The 20,619-nt window shown below is 40.0% G+C and overlaps 1 protein-coding gene across 11 annotated transcripts in view; it reads left to right on the forward strand.

Moving 5' to 3' along the window:
• LOC135242406 (NACHT, LRR and PYD domains-containing protein 3-like) overlaps positions 1 to 1,792 on the forward strand; it is a 50,247-nt gene extending 48,455 nt beyond the window's left edge. For all 11 annotated transcript variants that reach the window (XM_064313468.1, XM_064313469.1, XM_064313467.1 and 8 more), the window contains one exon: positions 54 to 1,792. In XM_064313468.1, the coding sequence (XP_064169538.1) occupies positions 54 to 652 (599 nt within the window). In that variant the 3' untranslated portion in view covers positions 653 to 1,792. The remainder of the gene's footprint in view (positions 1 to 53) is intronic.
• The last annotated feature ends 18,827 nt before the right edge of the window (positions 1,793 to 20,619 follow it).

Here is a 20,619-nt window from a genome sequence, read left to right on the forward strand (position 1 = left end):
TGAGGTGAATATTAATAATGATAATTGATCTCATTAATGTCCCTGGTGTGCAGACGGCTGTCAGCTCACACTGGATCCAGACACTGCGAACAGATACCTGTCTCTGTCTGAGGGGAACAGGAAGGCGACATACGCATGGGAGATAGGGGAGCAGCCATTTCCTGATCATCCGGAGAGATTTGCATACGAGCCACAGGTTTTATGCAGAGACAGTGTGTGTGAGCGCTGTTACTGGGAGGCTGAGTTGAGTGAGTGGGGAAAAGTTTCAGTAGCAGTGACATACAAAGGAATCAGCAGGAAAGGACGGGATTCTGACTGTATGTTTGGATGGAATAAAAACTCCTGGAGTCTTGAGTGCAATAAACGCAGTTACTCTGTCTGGCACAATAAAAACCAAACACTCATACCTGCCCCCCCCTCCCCCTATCGCAGAGCAGGAGTGGGTGATGATGGTGCTGGTAAAAATGTGTGTCTGTACAGGGTAGGAGCGTGTTTGGACTGTCCGACCGGCACTCTGTCCTTCTACAGCATCTCTGACTCTGACACACTGACCCTCCTGCACAGATTCCGCACACATTTCACTCAACACACATTCCTCTGTGCTGGATTCAGAGTGTGTGGCTCTTCAGTGTCCCTCTGCCATGTGGAGTAGAAAAACACACACACACTCTGTCATATTCGCACACACACACACACACACGCACACACACACCTACGCACACATGCACACACACACACACACTCTCATATTCACCCACATACACGGACATGCACACACACCTACACACACACTCTCATATTCACCCACATACACACACATGCACACACACGCACCTACACACACATGCACACACACACACACACACACACACACACACGCACACAGTCTCTCATATTCACACACACACACACACACACACACACACACACTCTCTCACATACACACACACACACTCTCATATTCACCCACACACACACACACACACGCACACACATGCACACACACACACACTCTCTCATATTCACCCACACACACACACCTACACACACATCCACACACACACACACTCTCTCATATTCACCCACATACACACACATGCACACACACCTACACACACACGCACCTACACACACATGCACACACTCTCTCATATTCACACACACACACACACATGCACACACACACACACACTCTCTCACATTCACACACACACTCTCTCTCTCTCATTCATCCACACACACACACACACGCACACACATGCACACACACACACACACACTCTCTCATATTCACCCACACATGCACACACACACGCACTCTCTCTCAAAATCAAGTGGTAATGACATTCTGTGAATATTATTTTATGTATCAAAATACTGGACAAAGCAGTACATGTACAAGCTGATTAAAAAATGTTCACCAGTAAGATACATTAGATATGTTAGACTTGCAATCGCTCAATTATGTTGGTGTGAATTAATACATATACATAGATATTAGTAATGATTAATACTTGTTTCACGCAAATGATAATTATTTCTACATTTTTGTGTTATGTTGATTTTATGTTTGATACATATTACATTTATTATGGCAAAAAGAGAGATTGTTGTAAAATATTGCATTAATAATCAAACTCTGTTTATAAAGGCAGCCAGTCCAGAATTTGTACCAGTACTGTTGCTGTCAAAGATTGTTGAGTTTAGTGTCATTCTTCTCATTACAGATGGGTGTAAGAAAAAGAATGAAATACAGGCGCACAACGCAGTATAAGAACTGCAGTAACTAATTTTTTTTTTTAAATACAGCAGTTAAAATTATAAAAATAGAAAAAAAGACAATGAACAATAAATTAAAAGTATGCATTTTTCCAGCTTCTAGGATTTATATCAAAATCAAATTAGACAGCATATGATCCATGAATACTGTTGATTGGCTTTTGAATAGATTGTAAAACATGCTCGCATTGCATGGTAAATTAGCAATCCGCTGGACGATGGCCTGCGTCATACTCCATAGACATGGTCTGGGCAGGCGGGTGGCGAATGGCACAAACGTCAGGCTGAAATTGACTGAAATGGACTGAAATTGACTGAAATTGACCGGCACACCCCCGACAGCCGCTCCCCTCCCACTTCGGTGCACGGCAAGTCCCGAAATTACCGAACTGCTCAGGCACGTCAAAATACCATTCCGTCAGTACGATGGCTCGCAGCATGCCATGCGCCAGCCTGAAAACAGAGCCCACTGTCTCACACACCCACACTCTCATATTCACCCACACGTACTGTACACACACAGCAGTGCACTCACACATGCACATACAAAATTATAATATATTATAAGGTATATTTTAAACTATATAGTGAATATTCAAGATGTATTTATGTACTTTTAATTATTAAAACATGAAAATAATAATAAGAGTGTCATGTTGACGGCAGGGTAAAATGCTATTGAAGTAATACTTCAGTTTCCTGTATCTGCATGTTTGTATAAAAAAAGCCAGTGTCAAACTCCTCCAGTTAATTTTACTAGTTTTTACAGCTGCTTTTACAGCTGCTTTCAGAGTTGCAATGTGAAATTTTCTATGGGAAAATACAGCTGATAGGGAGAATGCAGTATGATCACTGCAGTGTCATTTCTTTTCATTATTATAAACAATAGGTTGAGTTCCCTTATTTATTGTGTCATAATTGCTTTGTTTGATCCTGTTGCTGTTTTAAAAAAAAAATATCTTCAGCGATTAAACCTGAATTCTACAAATATAAAATGATTTGCTGTTCTGATTTATTATTGTGTGATGTATTGAACTCCTGTGACACAATAGTACTTATTTCATATTCCATATGGGATTATGTTTATCTTCACGGCTGAAGCAGTGACATTCATCTACATTAGTGCAAATTAAATCCATTATAAGAAACACAAGTTATGCGTGTGAGTAGCTGCTTCTGTTACTGTAGTTTAACCACAATTCAGTACATTTTGTCACTGCTTTTCTATTGAGCTGGTATGTTTATGTTACCTCTCACAGAAATGGTTTTCCTGTAGGTTTGAACCTGGATCTGCTGCACGTCAGTTGAATGGATTAGACCACTAGCCAAAATCAGGGTCACAAATTGCTCTACCAACATACAAAGTGCAAAACTCTAAATCATACACTAAGTTTTCTAATACAGTCACCTCATGTACAATGTTCCAATGCTTATTGCTCGACATGTTGATTATTAAATAAAGTCAGCATGTTTGCAAACCTGTCTCATCACTTCAAACAACATTGCCCAGGTGAGTCGCATTATAACACGATTGGTAATCCCTTCAGCACTGAATAAAAGGCTGTTAGAAAGCCTGTATGGCAGTTTCTGACAACCTGGAGCAATGAGCAGTTGGCATTGATGGACGGGTTGTGGCTGAGGTTGTGATCAAGCAGGTACTGTAGCAAAAATACTACTGTGTCTAAGTAAATTGGAGCCACGGTGATTGACCATGTCATAAATCCAGGCATAACAATGGGAGAAGCTGGAAGGATTGTACAGCCAAACTTAAAAAGGTCAACAGTGGCCTCTAATAAGAGTTTTTGGTCTGAACAGAGATAAGTCGATAATTTACTGCAAAACATATTTTAATGACATTACGGCAATGTCATGTCATAGGGGGCGACATAGCTCAGGAGGTAAGACCGATTGGCTGGCAGTCGGAGGGTTGCCGGTTCAAACCCTGCCCTGGGCGTGTCGAAGTGTCCTTGAGCAAGACCCCTAACTGCTCTGGCGAATGAGAGGCATCAATTGTGAAGCGCTATATAAATGCAGTCCATTTACCATTCATGTTGGTGTAATTTTATATCATTACAGTATTACAGTGAGATGTTACAGTAGTGATATGAATATGATGCACCTAAGTAGCAGTGTTTTTGCATATAGAGTACATACTGCAAATAATGGGTCCTAGTAATCCTCATGTGTCTTTATTGCAGAGAATGACAGTGATCAATGCTGAAGCTCATGTCAAAACAGTGAGGATTGAGTAAACTTTTTAAGTTCTGAATCCAGCAGTTTTAACCAGATAACACCCTCATTTTAACTTCCAGAACTCTGAATACTGAGTGTAGTCAAAAATGTATCAAAAGTAAAAACTTACTTATTTTCCATGTAACAAAACCAAATCATACTATGTTGGTTTCTCCTTGAACTGGAACTGGTTCTAAAAATGTAGATTTCAACTATTGGGTCTCAACAACCATTATCCATATATAACTTAAGATTTTCAATCAAGGATTTTGATTAACTGTTACAGATCACATTCAAAAAAGGAATGTGATGTTTTTAGCATTCCTTCGCCACCTGGGTTTCTGAGTCCATAGTTTGGATGTCCTGTGTCTCTTCTGGAGGGGGGTAAAGTCATAAAACTTTCTAAGGAGAGGAAACTCTTCAGAACACCCCTGGTTTATTTACATTTAAACTAGCTCCAGCGTGGCCCTAATGCCCCAAATACATTCCTTTCCCTGTCTGTGAGGGTAAGGAAGACAGACACCTGCTTATGGTCACAGAGCTGGTTATATTGCCTGCTCAAATTATATTGTCTGTTTCTCAAAGGCAGCAATCTAGAAACTAGATATCCCACACACCAATTTTATAGACACACGGTCTTGCTTTTTGTGTCTTTCTTGTATTATGATAGACTCCATTGCATGTATTTAACCTTGTGCACAGTTGTCTGGAGAGGGTTTATGACATAAGAAATTGCTATCATAATAAGCAAAATATTTTCTGATAATCTACTTGCTTTTGGCTATGAAATGGTATTCATCACTAGCTTAAAGCCAAAACATTTCAGTTCGATGTCAGTTTGACGTTGTCCAACATGGTTTTTTACAGTACCTAACATACAACGCAGGGTTGTAGCACAATAATTCCTTGAACATCAAGGTTTATATGATAATCTTTGAATTGGGAAAACTGTTTTATCAAAGAACACAACTATGGTCTGTGCAGTTCAAGAACAAAAACAAATTTTATTTATAGAGCACATTTCATACAAGTGGTGCAGCTCAATGTGCTGTACATAAAAATAAGAAAGAAGTAATTGGTGTTACAGTGGAAAAAATAGAAAACAATACAAATAGAGATACCAAAAACATTATACTGAGAGAGCTAAATAAAACAAAATAAAATAAATTAAATTAAATTTAAAAATGTAAAATTCAAAATGTTAAATTTAAAATTTTAAAAGTTTAAAAATCGGGGGCATATAAGAGCATTCTATGTGAAGGCCATGCTAAAGAGGTATGTTTTTAAAACCATCTACTGTTTCTGTGTTCCCCAGCCTTTTTAGTCCTTACTTTTGGAACAACCAGAAGGCTGGTACCAGAGGATCTGAGGGACCTGGTGGGTTCATACTTCTGAAGCATGTCAGACATGAACTTAGGTGCTGAACCATTTAGGGATTTGTAAACTAATAAAATAATTTTAAAATCAATTCTAAAACTGACAGGATGCCAATGTAAAGATTTAAAAATAGGTGTAATGTGCTGTCTTCCTAGTCCTGGTCAGAACTCGTGCTGCTGCATTTTGTATGAGTTGTAATCGACCAATAGTTTTTTTGGGGAGACCAGAAAAAAAAGCATTACTATAATCAAGCCTGCTATTAATAAAAGCATGTACTAGCTGGATAAAGTTTGGTGGAGGGGAAATGGAGGGGCGCTTTTCGACCGCCTTTTGACCCACGGGCTACAGTCCAGGGTTCAGATGCAGCCAGGACTCTGCTGTTTGGGATGGGGCAGTGCACGGCCCAGGATCCAGTGTAGTGGTCTCTAATCCTCCAGTGATCATGGGAGCAGCAGCCGCTACCCAGGAGTCAAGCAGCTGTTTGTCATCCCTTATTTGATGGAGGACAGATACTCTACCCTCGAGCTCAGCGATCTTTTGGCTCAGCTTGGAACAGTTCGCACATTCCGGAGGGGAGGTGAGTGTTGGCATGACAGACCTGCTTCTTTCTGGCTGAAAAAGGGTGTTTTACCCGATGCAAACCAGTCTCTGCGCTCGTTTCTCTCGAACTTGAATTTACGGCAATCCGTAGAATGTACGAGTAAAAGACTGAAAAGGCTAAGAAAATAAAAATTAAATAAAATGATAAAATGAAAAAAAGAAGTAAAATAGAATAGGTAAAATAGATAAAACTGCGGGAAACCGCGGGAGCTCACAGTGACACGTCTCACCTTCTCAGGTAACCTGTGCTAGTCCGGTAAATCAAAGTGCAAAGTGCAAAACCAGTAATTTACAAAATTATCCAATGTTTTCCACTGTCAGTGTAATGAATACCATCTCAAAATGCTTGGCTGATATTTTATACTGATTTATACTGATTCTTTTTAAAGCCATTATCAAATTAGTTAAGGATGCACCTATGTATCGGCCAACCATCGGCATCTGCCAATGAATTAGCCAATAAGAACCACTAATGGTCAGCTTCGATTTTATCCTATCAATCAGAAGGAAAATGTCTATTGCTTATTTGTATTCAAATAACTGGTTTTCATTTGCCTGTCAGATACAATATAATTGCACTTTGTTTTCCATGTTCAGTGTTTTTTGTATAATTGCTAGCAGACTGACAAAATCTTCTCTTTTTTTAATGCCAAAAATAACATTTGAGAATCAACAATCATTTGTGCTTGGATGCCCCTGCTGGACGCTGTTCTGAAACACAAGTCAACCTCTTTGTTGTTTGTTGCCTGGGAAACTTGTCGCTATGATACCAGAAATACAGTGCCTTTGGAAAGTATTCAGACCCTTTCACTTTTTCCACATTGTGTTATGTTACATCCTTATTCTAAAATTGATAAAATGAATTGCTATTCTCATCAATCTACACATAATACCCCATAATGACAGTGAAAACAGGTTTTTAGAAATTTTTTGCAAATTTATTAAAAATAAAAAACTGAAATTTCACATTTACATAAATATTCAGACCTTTGCTATGACACTTAAAATTGAGCTCAGCTGCATCCTGTCTAGATGGATCATACTTGAGATGTTTTTACAACTGGCTTGGAGTACACCTGTGGTAAATTCAGTTGATTGGACATTATTTGGAAAGGCACACTCCTCTCTATATAAGGTCCCACAGTTGGCAAGTGCATGTCAGAGCAAAAACCAAGCCATGAAGTTGAATCAATTGTCCGTGGACCTCTGAGACAGGATTGTGTCGAGGTTCAGATCTGGGGAAGGGTACAAAACCATTTCAACAGCATTGAAGGTCCTGAAGAACACAGTGGCCTCCATCATTCTTAAATAAAAGAGGTTTGGAACCACCAGGACTTTTCTTAGAGCCGGCTGTCCCTGCCAAACTGAGCAGTCTGGGGAGAAGGGCCTTGATCAGGGAGGTGACCAAGAACCCGATGGTCACTCTGAAAGAGCTCCAGAGTTCCTCTGTGGATATGGGAGAACCTTCCATTAGGACAACCATCTCTGCAGCACTCCACCAATCAGGCCTTTATGGTAGAGTGGCCAGATGGAAGCCACTCCTCAGTAAAAGGCACATGACAGCCTGCTTGAAGTTTGCAAAAAGGCACCTAAAGGACTCAAATTCAAATTCAAATTCAAAATGCTTTATTGGCATGAAATACATTTGTACATATTGCCAAAGCGTACATACAGAAACAGGAATAGGAATACAAACAACATGAAATACAAACAACATTGTGGTAACGACAACGATGCAATTAACAGTGTGGTAATGGCCACAGTGAGTAGGCTATATAATAAAATGTAGAAAAAAGAAAATGGGGAAAAAAATATATAAATTCATTCATAATTGAAATAAATATATTTGTGGTTGTCAACCAGTGTCCCTCAGATTATGGCAGGCCGAGATGTACTTTGCTGCAAGTGGAGCTGTTGGCCTTTCTCCTAGCAGGATTTGCATTTTTTTCTCATTTGTTTGGGAAAGGAAGTCCTTTATAATTAGAGAACATTTTTTGAAGTAATGTGTCCTAATTTCTGAATATTTTTCACAATGTAGGAGAAAGTGCATCTCTGTTTCCACCTCTCCTGTCTTAGTGACCACATATACCTTGTCACTGAACCTGTACTTGGTCAGGATCTGCCTCTCCTTTGTATCTCTGACAGAGAAGAGATACTCAGCCAATTTGTAGTCTCTTTTTAGGGTCCGATAACAATCTAGTTTGTTTTGTGTTTTGGTTACATTATCCCAATATTCCAGATAAGAGATTTTGGTCTGTTTTATTCCTTGGTTTACTTTGATTTGTTGGTAAGCAGTGCTGGTATGAAGCTGGTCTGTGATTTGCGTTAGTTGGGTTAATGGAGTGTAGCACAGGACGGAGTGTAGCACAGTGGGTAAGGAACTGGGTTTGTAACCAAAAGGTCGCAGGTTCGATTCCCAGGTAAGGACACTGCCGTTGTACCCTTGAGCAAGGTACTTACCCAGAATTGCTTCAGTATAAATGGATACAATGTAAAATGCTATGTAAAAGTTGTGTAAGTCGCTCTGGATAAAAGCGTCTGCTAAATGCCTGTAATGTAATGGGTTAGTCAGCTTCATTACCAGCTGACTGAGGGGACTCTTTTCATGACTTAGCTCTTGGGCTTTCATTGCCTTAGATTTCAATGTGTCTTGAGGACTTGAATTGAGGTGCATCCAGAATTTAATGCTCTTTTTTGGCTGTGAATCATTAACGGATAATGCCCTAATTCTGCCCTGCATGCATTATTTGGTGTTTTCCTTTGTACCTGTAGGATGTTTCCACAAAATTCTACATGCAGGGTCTCTATTGGATGCTTGTCCCATTTGGAATAGTTCTACTGGCTGAGTGGACCCCATACCTTACTTCCATACAGTACAATTGGCTGAATAACACTACCAACGATTTTTTACCAGATTTTAATTGGTATAACAATTTTTTGAAGTTTTCTTTTTATAGCATAGAGTGCTCTTCGGGCTTCTTCTTTTAAAGCATTCACTGCCATCAAGATCACATGATTTTTTTTTATTTTAGAGACTGGAGCTTTTCGGTTAGTTCTTTGTGGGAGATTGGTTTATCCAGTGGGTTTTGATTATCCTTGATGGTTGATTCCAATTTGTTTAGTGTTCATTAATAACAGTATGGTGCGTTTTTGACTGATTTCACAAAATATTGTTTCCAGATGGCTCCATCATTAATGGCTAATTTGTGTTGTTTTGCTGTGCTGTGCTGGTTTTGATTAACTGATTCTTCAATATCACTCAGAGTTGTATTTATGTATTTTTGTTTTTTCTGTTTTAGGGTGTTTTTATATTCTTTAAGAGTTTGACTCTGAGGCGTAAATCAGAATTTTATGGTTGGTTATGTTTTTGGTTTGATACTTTTCTTAGGTTTTTTCGAATATTTTTGCATTCAATATCAAACCAATTTTTATTTTTGTTGTTGGGATGTTGTCAGAAACCGCATAGCTGGTCTTCGTCAGGCCAACTGTAGCTATTCTGAAATTTACAAGACCCTAAAGGCAGAGGAAATCCCTATTTCTCTACCAGCTATTAAAAGAAACAACAGGTAATGTTGCCAGAAAGAAAGGATCTGGAAGACCCAAAGACTCATTATGCAGGGATGACCACCTGCTGAAATTTACAGTTCTCAAAGACAGGAAAAAAAAGCTTACAAAAACTGTCAGCAGAATTCAAGACCTTGGAAAACAAGACTCTTTTGAGAAGAACAATAACCAGAAGGTTATCTAATGCAGGTTTTGTGCCTAGAAGATATGTTAAAAAGCCATTGCTGTCTCAGAAAAACATCATAGACAGAATTAAGTTTTGGCAGAATATGGAAAGTTTGATTCAGAGTGGTTCAGCAGATTTCAGTTGCATGGTGATGCTCCAGAGAGGAGCAATCTTAACATAACACCTTTACCCCACCACACTATTGTAGATTCAGGAAACAGAGAGAGAGAGAGAGGTGGTGTCAAATGGACTGTATTATAAAATGAAATTCCAGTCAACAAAATATTACATGCATACACAGTATTTAAAACACATAAAATACACCAGCACCACAAATAAAATGCAAATACAATTTCAGTGAGGATTTTAAATATTCAAAGCCAGTTGTAATCATTTAAAAACAAAAGTATCACTGGACAGTCCTCAACATTTGAATTGGACCAATGAATATTCCAAGTAGCGATGGTTGGATTAAATTCAACCAACAAAAGAATAGTAAAGATATCTAGCACTGGAAAACATTTTCTTAAAAATAACTATTTCCATCAATTCATGCAGTGTGTTGTGAAAGTTGATTGTACATTTTGAGCACAGGAATAGACACTCTACTCTTACCATTTCCCAGTTTGAACAAATGATGTTCTATGAATGACAATGTGTGTGTTATCTGTTTGGGGTACTCCAGACTAAACAGGAAATATACTCCAAGCAGACACTGCAGAGCCTGTGCCACATCAATTTCGCCACTCGTGATGGTGACTCCATCCATCTTTATGGTTGCTTTCACAGCAAGGAGGGGAATCGCTGCATCATGGAAGATGATGGTTGGACATGAGCTTGTTGATTTCTATACAAGGGAAACATATGTAAGCAACCTCCTGGCAGTAGGCTATTCAATCTATAAAAAATTGACAATACAAAGAAAATGTCGGTGACTATGTGGAGATTCAACACATACCTCATCTAAACAGTAGAGGAACATGGAGCTCTCTCTGAATAAAGCAGTGAGAGTCAGTATTGCTGCGCTCCTTTCCAGATCTGAAATATCAGAAGAAATAATAACTTATCCCTGCATAAAACTATAAAACCTTGAGGTTTTATCAATACAATTTATAGAGGAACTGCAACCACAGGAATAGGTGTTTGTGTGAGAGTGCAAGTGCGTGTGTGTAACATACCATCTTTGTTACCCTCAGTTCCCAGTAGGTTTGATAGGAGGCCCCTCTGACTCCCACTATGAGCCAACCTTATGATGTGGGGCGTCATCACTTTTAGAGCATCCTGAAGGTTTAGCTCCAAGTCCTGGCCGAAACGCAGCCTCATTTCGTGGTGTATCTGCAACAAACACAAACAATACGTTCAAAAAAACTTTGTGTCTTGAACAACATACGGTACATGTTATTAATAATAATAATAATAATAATAATAATAATAACTTTATTTGTATGGCACCTTTCAAATATACTGCAGCTAAAAGTGCTTGAAAAAGTTTTTTAGCATCTTGGTGAGTTAAAAAGGGTCTTACTGTGGCTATGTTTTTGAGGTGAAAAAATGCAGTCTTGGTCACCTTGTCTGTGAGATTTTAAATTGAGGTGAGCATCCAAGATCACTCCCAGGTTTCTGACCTCAGATTTAGCCTGTTCAGCCAGGCTTCCCATCTTTGCTTGCAGCGTTTCTCTTTTTGACTTATGGCCCACTAGAAGTACCTCTGGTTTTTCAGCATTTAATTCCAGAAAATGTGATCCTATCACCCCTGTCTTAGCATCCTTGCATTGGCTGCCAGTTTATTTTAGGATTGATTTTAAAATTATTTTAATTACTTTAAAGGCCAGGCATGGGATGGCCCCTCCCTATATTTCTGATCTTTTATCCCCCTATGAGCCAGGACGCAGACTGAGATCCTCGGGTAAGGCGCTGCTAGCCATTCCAAAGTCAAGGCTGAAAACCAAAGGCGACAGGGCCTTTGCTGTCAGAGCCCCTAGGCTTTGGAACAATCTGCCAGAAAATATCAGGATTGCAGAGTCAGTTCCCTATTTTATTTCACTTCTTAAGACATATTTCTATAATAAAGCATTTATTGGGTGATTTTTTATTTTATTTATTTATTTATTTATTTATTTATTTATTTTTTAATGTTATTTTATTATTTGTATTTGTTTCTGTGTTTTGTATCGACTATTGTGAAGCACTTTGTCTCCTGTATTGAAAAGTGCTATACAAATAAAGCTATTATTATTATTTTATATTATCTTAAATTATTTTTCTGTTTATGATTACTTTCATACTTCTAAGGACTACTACTACTACTAACAACAACAACAACAACAACAACAACAACAACAATAATAATAATAGTATTTCTAATGTGTTAAATGCTGTATGTAAATATTTGCTTTGTATGAATTAGGCACCATGTTAACTAGACTTACTGTATACATCCTTCTGACAGTGACTTATGCATGCTTCTGACAGTGACTTACTGTTTACATGCTTCTGACAGTGACTTGCTGTATACATGCTTCTGACAGTGACTTACTGCATACATGCTTCTGACAGTGACTAATGCATGCTTCTGACAGTGACTTACTGCATACATGCTTCTGACAGTGATTCATACATGCTTCTGACAGTGATTCATACATGCTTCTGACAGTGACTTACTGCATACATGCTTCTGACAGTGATTCATACATGCTTCTGACAGTGACTTACTGCATACATGCTTCTGACAGTGATTCATACATGCTTCTGACAGTGATTCATACATGCTTCTGACAGTGACTTACTGCATACATGCTTCTGACAGTGATTCATACATGCTTCTGACAGTGATTCATACATGCTTCTGACAGTGACTTACTGCATACATGCTTCTGACAGTGACTTACTGTATACATGCTTCTGACAGTGACTTACTGTTTACATGCTTCTGACAGTGACTTACTGTATACATGCTTCTGACAGTGACTTATACATGCTTCTGACAGTGACTTATACATGCTTCTGACAGTGACTTACTGTATACATGCTTCTGAGAGTGATTATACATGGTTCTGATAGTGACTCATACATGCTTCTGACAGTGGCTTACTGTATACATGCTTCTGAGAGTGACTTATACATGCTTCTGAGAGTGATTATACATGCTTCTGATAGTGACTCATGCATGCTTCTGACAGTGACTTACTGTATACATGCTTCTGACAGTGACTCATACATGCTTCTGACATTGACTTACTGTAAGCATGCTTCTGACAGTGACTCATACATGCTTCTGACAGTGACTTATGCATGCTTCTGATAGTGATTCATACATGCTTCTGAGAGTGATTATACATGCTTCTGACAGTGACTTATGCATGTTTCTAAAAGGCCTCTGTCTGTGATGTAATATTGCATTGTCTTTCCCATCTCGGTTTTGATAATGTTGCTGTAGGGACTAAACACCGTCACCCACCTGCAGGCAGACACATGCCAGTATAGCAAGGCCCAGGGTTGTACACACTCAAACATATTTTCCATTTAACATGCACACAATAAACATGTAAAGTGCTTTCTTTTTATTCATAATTCACACTTGCCCAAAGGCAACAAATTAGACAATGAATTCCGGTTAATTCAGGTTAACACCCCCCTTCAATGTATATTTTCATCATTGCAAAATTTTCTCTCAGCATAACGTAGCAGATCACTCTGAGCATTTCCTGGTGCACTAAAGTTAACGTACTCTCTTCTGATATTGTTTAATTTCTTTGTGCAGCAAGGTAATGATTCCTGATGCAGCTGGAGATTGTTGCAATTGAATGTTTCCAGGCTTCCAGGCTGTCTGCTCACAGGATCATGTGCACACAACCCCCCCAGTAACCTTCAGAGAACCTAAAGCAGACAGACCCCTCCCCCCCACAGTAACCTGCAGAGAACCTAAAGCAGACTGCCCCCCCCCACAGTAACCTGCAGAGAACCTAAAGCAGACTGACCCCCCCCCCACAGCAACCTGCAGAGAACCTAAAGCAGACTGACCCCCCCCCCCCCCACAGTAACCTGCAGAGAACCTAAAGCAGACTCCCCCCCCCCCCACAGTAACCTGCAGAGAACCTAAAGCAGACTGACCCCCCCCACAGTAACCTGCAGAGAACCTAAAGCAGACTTACCCCCCACAGTAACCTGCAGAGGACCAAAAACAGACTTCCCCCCACAGTAACCTGCAGAGAACCTAAAGCAGACTGACCCCCCCACAGTAACCTGCAGAGAACCTAAAGCAGACTTACCCCCCCACAGTAACCTGCAGAGGACCAAAAACAGACTTCCCCCCCACAGTAACCTGCAGAGAACCAAAAACAGACTTCCCCCCCCACAGTAACCTGCAGAGAACCTAAAGCAGACTGCCCCCCCCACAGTAACCTGCAGAGAACCTAAAGCAGACTGCCCTCCCACAGTAACCTGCAGAGAACCTAAAGCAGACTGCCCCTCCCACAGTAACCTGCAGAGAACCTAAAGCAGACTGCCCCCGCCCCCACAGTAACCTGCAGAGAACCAAAAGCAGACTGCCCCTCCCACAGTAACCTGTAGAGAACCAAAAGCAGACTGCCCCTCCCACAGTAACCTGCAGAGAACCTAAAGCAGACTGCCCCTCCCATAGTAACCTGTAGAGAACCTAAAGCAGACTGCCCCCTTCACAGTAACCTGTAGAGAACCTAAAGCAGACTGCCCCCGCCCCCACAGTAACCTGCAGAGAACCTAAAGCAGATTGGCTCAGAAAGTTAATTCGCTTTGACTGTGCTCAGCCAAAGTCACTAGCTGTTTGTTGCAAGTTTAGTTTCCATTAGGTCATGACTGTATTCTGACTGGATTAAAATTGCAGTCAGAACAAAGTTGTCAACCGAGTTTAGTCATAGTCTGCCAAGTTAGCCATCTTCCCTCGAATGTGCATTTAAACAGATTATCATCTCTGCACATGGGAGGACAATATTGTTTAATTGTTCCAGTTACTGTAGCTTATCCACACAGTTATTTTTTTAAACGCTAAGCTTTGTGTGTGTGGGCATCTCGGGTGACCTGTCGCAGGTGAGCGGCGTCTGACACTGATGACCCCCCATGCGCGGCTGACGCACTAGGACCCGAGGTGGCCCAGATACCGTTTCAGTGGCTGTCTCTCCTGTGGCTCATTGCGTTTTTAGTTAGAGCAGGGGGACACTGATTGGACAGAGCAGGGCGGAGGGGAATAGGGACGGGACGAGCAGTTTCGGAATTAGGGCTGGTCCCTGTGTCCGAGGCACTGAACACATACAGATGCACAGAGCAGCGAGCTTCTCCTCCTAAAAATGTTATAGCAGCTATTAGCTTGTACCATTTACAATACAAAACGTCTATTAGCTACTGTGGCAGTCAGTCCGCCTGAAAGACGGATTAGTCTCAGCTGTGCCGGCTGGTGGAGAGAGCACACGCACCTGGGCTTTGTTGGCTAATCAGCCCATGTGCTTAAAGGTGTGCTGCTCTCCACAGTTCGGGGCCGAGACCGGGAGCTCACACCGAGAGCACAATTATGAGTTTCGTTTTATTTTTGTTTGATCACTGAAGACCAATAAAGCAATCCTCAACTGGGATGCTGGAGGAGCTGGACCTGGCCAGGAAGGCGGGTCAGCAACAGAGCAGGCAAACTGAAAAGTTGCTGCTCTGTTTTGCTTTCTTTTGTCTTTATTTTAGCTTGTTATTTTAGCTAATTGTTTTTGCCTGGAATCCATGAGGGGGAAGGGTGAAGGTGTCCGTTTATTTGATTTTGCATTCCTCCTTGTGTGTTCTTGATGGGTCTGTGAACGTGGACTTCCTTGTGTGTTCTTGATGGGTCTGTGAACGTGGACTTTCTTGTGTGTTCTTGATGGATCTGTGAACGTGGACTTCCTTGTGTGTTCTTGATGGGTCTGTGAACGTGGACTTCCTTGTGTGTTCTTGATGGGTCTGTGAACCGTTTTAAAGGCGTGGTTGCTGTTGTGCTTGAGAAACTGCCTCTCAGTGCAGGGAAAGCAAAGGACACACAGCTGTGCAGTGAACAGCAGCACCGCCTCATCCGACGCTCCACTCCTAACACACCTGAAAGATTTAAAAGGCTCTGTTTGTGCTGTAATATATTTACATCACTTACATTATGGTCCCTGTTGGCTGGTTTTAGTGAAATGCATGTTGTCTGCAGTGCAAACTATACCAGCTGTCTAACGTGTTAACTAGACTTGTGGGTGTAATTGTCATCAGTTGCAGGTAGAGGGCAGCAGTGCACAAAATAAGCTCTTCACAACATCTGTGTTTGTGTTTTGTTTTTGATGGCTTAGTTTTTGACTGCTTTCAGTTATTTAATTAGCCAAAAAGTGTATTTTATCTGAGTTTGGGTGAAGCTGTGAGCTATAGCTGTAGACTGCGTGTGTCTCTGTGGTGAAAGAGAGAGACAGCTCTGGTGTATAGCACTGTTTAGACAGAATAAATTCAAATTCAAATTCAAAATGCTTTATTGGCATGAAATACACTTGTACTTATTGCCAAAGCGTACACATAGAAACAGGAATAGGAAACATGAAATACAAACAACAATTTGAATAACTGGTTAGCACAAAAACCCGCATAAAGTACTTACATACCCCAGTTCCACACTGTTAGTCTGTTAAATTAGGTACAGGTCAGGGGCTTCAAACTCTGCAGGGCTGTAGGGTTTTCTGGTTTTCAGAGTGTTTCAGGACTTAAGCACTGTTTAATCCATTGTTTGGTTAATAGGATGCCACAACTTGTTCCTGAGGCCTAACTTGCCTGCTGATTGAAAGGAATCCGCAAAAACCTGCAGACACTGTGACCCTCCAGGACTGGAGTTAAACCTGCAGACACTGTGGCTCCTCCAGGACTAGAGTTAAACCTGCAGACACCGTGACCCTCCAGGACTGGAGTTAAACCTGCAGACTCTATAGCCTTCCATGACTAGAGTTAAACATGCAGACACCGTGACCCTCCAGGACTGGAGTTAAACCTGCAGACACTGTGACCCTCCAGGACTGGAGTTAAACCTGCAGACTCTATAGCCTTCCAGGAACAAAAAAAAAAAAAAAAAACTTGATTCTAATGAACGGGTTAAAAGGCATGTAATCTTTGTATTGGTTCAGGGGCCTGAGCCTACGTCCTCCATTTAACTTCTTTTAACATTTAACATTACCAGCAGAGAGTGGACCTGCATGTAATTATGTTACACGTTACCTGCATGTAATTATGTTAAACGTAATTCACATGCGAAAGAAGTACGAGTGATGTGCAAATCGCAATGCCTGGGAAACTCCAACCTCTGCATTTTAGATGACAGTCACATTGGCAGATATCAGATTTTTATCTGATTTACGTCCAAATATGAATCTGGCCCAAAGCAAATATCCGAATCCATTTGCTTCTCTCATATTTACAGGTTCATAGTACATATCCGATCTGTGCCACATGTGAGGGAAAAATTGGAATTGGGTCACTTTTACCAAGGCAGTATGAACTTAGCCATAGCAATTTTTTTTTTTTTATGGTGAAGTGTGATTTTCAATTTGCTTTATTGGCAGGAAAACTACAGTCATATTGCCAAAGCAACACAGAGAAACATGGATATCACATGAATAAGTATGAACCCGAAAACACTATAATAATAATAATAATAATAATAATAATAATAATAATAATAGTCACATAGTGTAAAAAAGAACATGAAAATGATATTGCATTTATTCTAACAAACAAATATTTATAGTACAGGCTTTTTTTTTAAAATAGCAATTATGGTAAATTACCTTTTAAAATATTTATTGTTGAATATATATATTCGATGCAGAGAGCGTTCTCTTCATGTCCCACATCTAGTGGCTTGTGATCTGCATATTTGGCTGCTTGGGGTTGCTGTAGGCCCTTCTAAAATTGCTGATAATTTTTCATTGTCACTCTTATTTTGAATGTTGGGGAACATATTGTTTACATTTTTAAGGAACCCCTCCCTTTTTTGATCATAGTAGGTACAATACAAAATAAATTAATTTCTGTCTCTATCTCTTTGTTTATGTGCACGGACCCCTCAGCCTGTCCTCCCTGGCTAGCCAGGTTTGCCTATGCCGGCCCTTTTCAATGGCCAGGCTGTGGTCACTGACACCATATTTTCTCAGGATCTCCCTCTGTTTAGAATTTTTAATGGTGACTAGATATTCTGACTATTTATATTTTCTGTTTAGGGCTCTGTTTATGCTTCCTTTAGGCCAAATCATACAAAATAATAAAGCCTACCATAATTACGCAGATGACACGCAAATCTACATATCACTTACATCAGGTAATTATGGACCTGTTGAATCTCTTTGTCACTGCATCAAACAAATCAATGACTGTATGCGGCAAAATTTTCTCCAATTAGCCTAAATAGAGATAAGACCAAGATAATTGTCTTTGGAGCACAGAAAGAAAGACCGAATGTTGGCTCCCACCTTGACTCCTTGTCTCTCATAACTTAAGAGTCAAGCCAGAAATCTTGGCGTTATCCTGGACTCAGATTTAAATTTCAATAGCCACATCAAATCGCTAACTTCGTTAGCTTACTAACATCGAAAAAATATCGCAAGAGTCAGAGGAATATTGTCCAAGCAAGACCTAGTAAGGCTTACCCGTGAGTTTATTTCCAGTAGATTGGATTACTGCAATGGTCTATTTACAGGGCTTTCAAAAAAAGCTTATTCAGAACGCCGCTGCCAGGGTCCTGATGAAAACTAGGAAATATGACCACATTGCACCAGTTCTAAAATCCTTAAACTGGCTACCAGTCACTCAGAGAATTGATTACAAAATTTTTACTGCTTGTCTACAAATCACTCCGTGGCTCTGGGCCCAAATCTCTGACATACTTGTGCCATATGAACCTTCTAGGACCCTTAGGACATCTGGGGCTGGCCTACTGGCTGTCCCGAGAGTTACAACAAAACACGGTGAAGCAGCGTTTGTTATCATGCATCACAGACCTGGAATAACCTCCCAGATGATATTAGACAGGCCCTGACTGACTTTTGACTGGCCAGCTTTTAAGTCAAAGCTAAAAACTTTCCTATTTTACACTGCCTACTCTACCCTGTAATGGCTAAAAACTTTTCAGCTTAGCTTTTAAATAGCCTTCATTTTAAATAGTTTTTAAACTTGTTTTTAAACTTTTAAATTGTTTCAGGATCCAAACTCTTTTATCTTTTTACTTGATTTGAACTACACTAGTTTACTTGTTAAGTATTTTATTTTTTTGTATCTCTTGTCTTGTCATTTTTAAATGTAAATCTTTTACCTTTACTGTATTTTTTTTTTTTTTACTCTGTAAAGCACTTTGAATGAAATGTGCTATACAAATAAAGCTGCCTTGCCTTGCTAGCATTCCAGTTTGTTTTGAGTTTTAATAGTTGCATGCCAATGGTCCAAATAAGAACTTTTGAGGTGATTGATAATTTGGTTCACTATTATTGAAGGTGTGCTTGAGGTGTTGTCCTGAAGCTGACTGATGGTGGTGTTGATCTGTTCAGTGAGCTCCAGGACTAGTTGGCTGAGGGGACTCTTCTCTGTGTTCTGCTCTCTCTCTCTCTCTCTCCCCCTCTCTCAAAATTCAAATTCAAAATGCTTTATTGGCATGGAATACATCTATAGATATTGCCAAAGCATACACACAGAAACAGGAATAGGAATACGAACAACATGAAATACAAACAACATTGTGGTAACAACAACAATGCAAACAACAGTGTGGTAATGGCCACAGTGATTAGACTATATAATAATAATAATGTAGAAAAAAGAAAATAGAAAAAAGAAATATAAATTAGTGGACGGAGTGTAGCACAGTGGGTAAGGAACTGGGCTTGTAACCGAAAGGTTGCAGGTTCGATTCCCGAGTAGGACACTGCCGTTGTACCCTTGAGCAAGGTACTTAACCTGCATTGCTTCAGTATATATCCAGCTGTATAAATGGATACAATGTAAAATGCTATGTAAAAAGTTGTGTAAGTCGCTCTGGATAAGAGCGTCTGCTAAATGCCTGTAATGTAATGTAAAATTAATTAATAATTTAAATAAATATATTTTTGATGGTCAACCAGTGTCCCTCAGATTATGGCAGGCCGAGATGTACTTTGCTGCTAGTGGAGCTGTTGGCCTTTCTCCTATCAGTATTAGCATTTTTTCTCATTTGTTTGGGAAAGGAAGTCGTTTATAATTAGAGATTTGTTGAAGTAATGTGTTCTAATTTTTGAATATTTTTCACAATGTAGGAGAAAGTGCATCTCTGTTCCCACCTCTCCTGTCTTACAGTGACCACATATGCGTTGTTCTTTTGGGAACCATGTATTCCGATGTCTGCCTTTTTCAATTGCAAGTGTGTGGTCACTGAGCCTGTACTTGGTCAGGATCTGCCTCTGCTTTGTATCTCTGACAGAGAACAGATACTCAGCCAATTTGTCTCTTTTTAGGGTCCGATAACAATCTAGTTTGTTTTGTGTTTTGGTTGCATTATCCCAATATTCCAGATAAGAGATTTTGGTCTGTTTCATTCCTTGGTTTACTTTGATTTGTTGGTAAGCAGTGCTGGTATGAAGCTGGTCTGTGATTTGTGTTATTTGGGTTAATGGGTTAGTTAGCTTCATTACCAGCTGACTGAGGGGACTCCTTTCATGACTGAGCTCTTGGGCTTTCATTGCCTTAAATTGAAATGTGTCTTGAGGACTTGAATCGAGGTGCATCCAGAATTTTAATGCTCTTTCTTAGATGTGAATCATTAACGGATAATGGCCTAATTCTGCCCTGCATGCATTATTTGGTGTTTTCCTTTGTACCTGTAGGAGGTTTCCACAAAATTCTACATGCAGGGTCTCTATTGGATG

The sequence above is a fragment of the Anguilla rostrata genome, chromosome 16, assembly GCF_018555375.3.
Source record: "Anguilla rostrata isolate EN2019 chromosome 16, ASM1855537v3, whole genome shotgun sequence".
NCBI classification, from domain to species: Eukaryota; Metazoa; Chordata; class Actinopteri; order Anguilliformes; family Anguillidae; genus Anguilla; species Anguilla rostrata.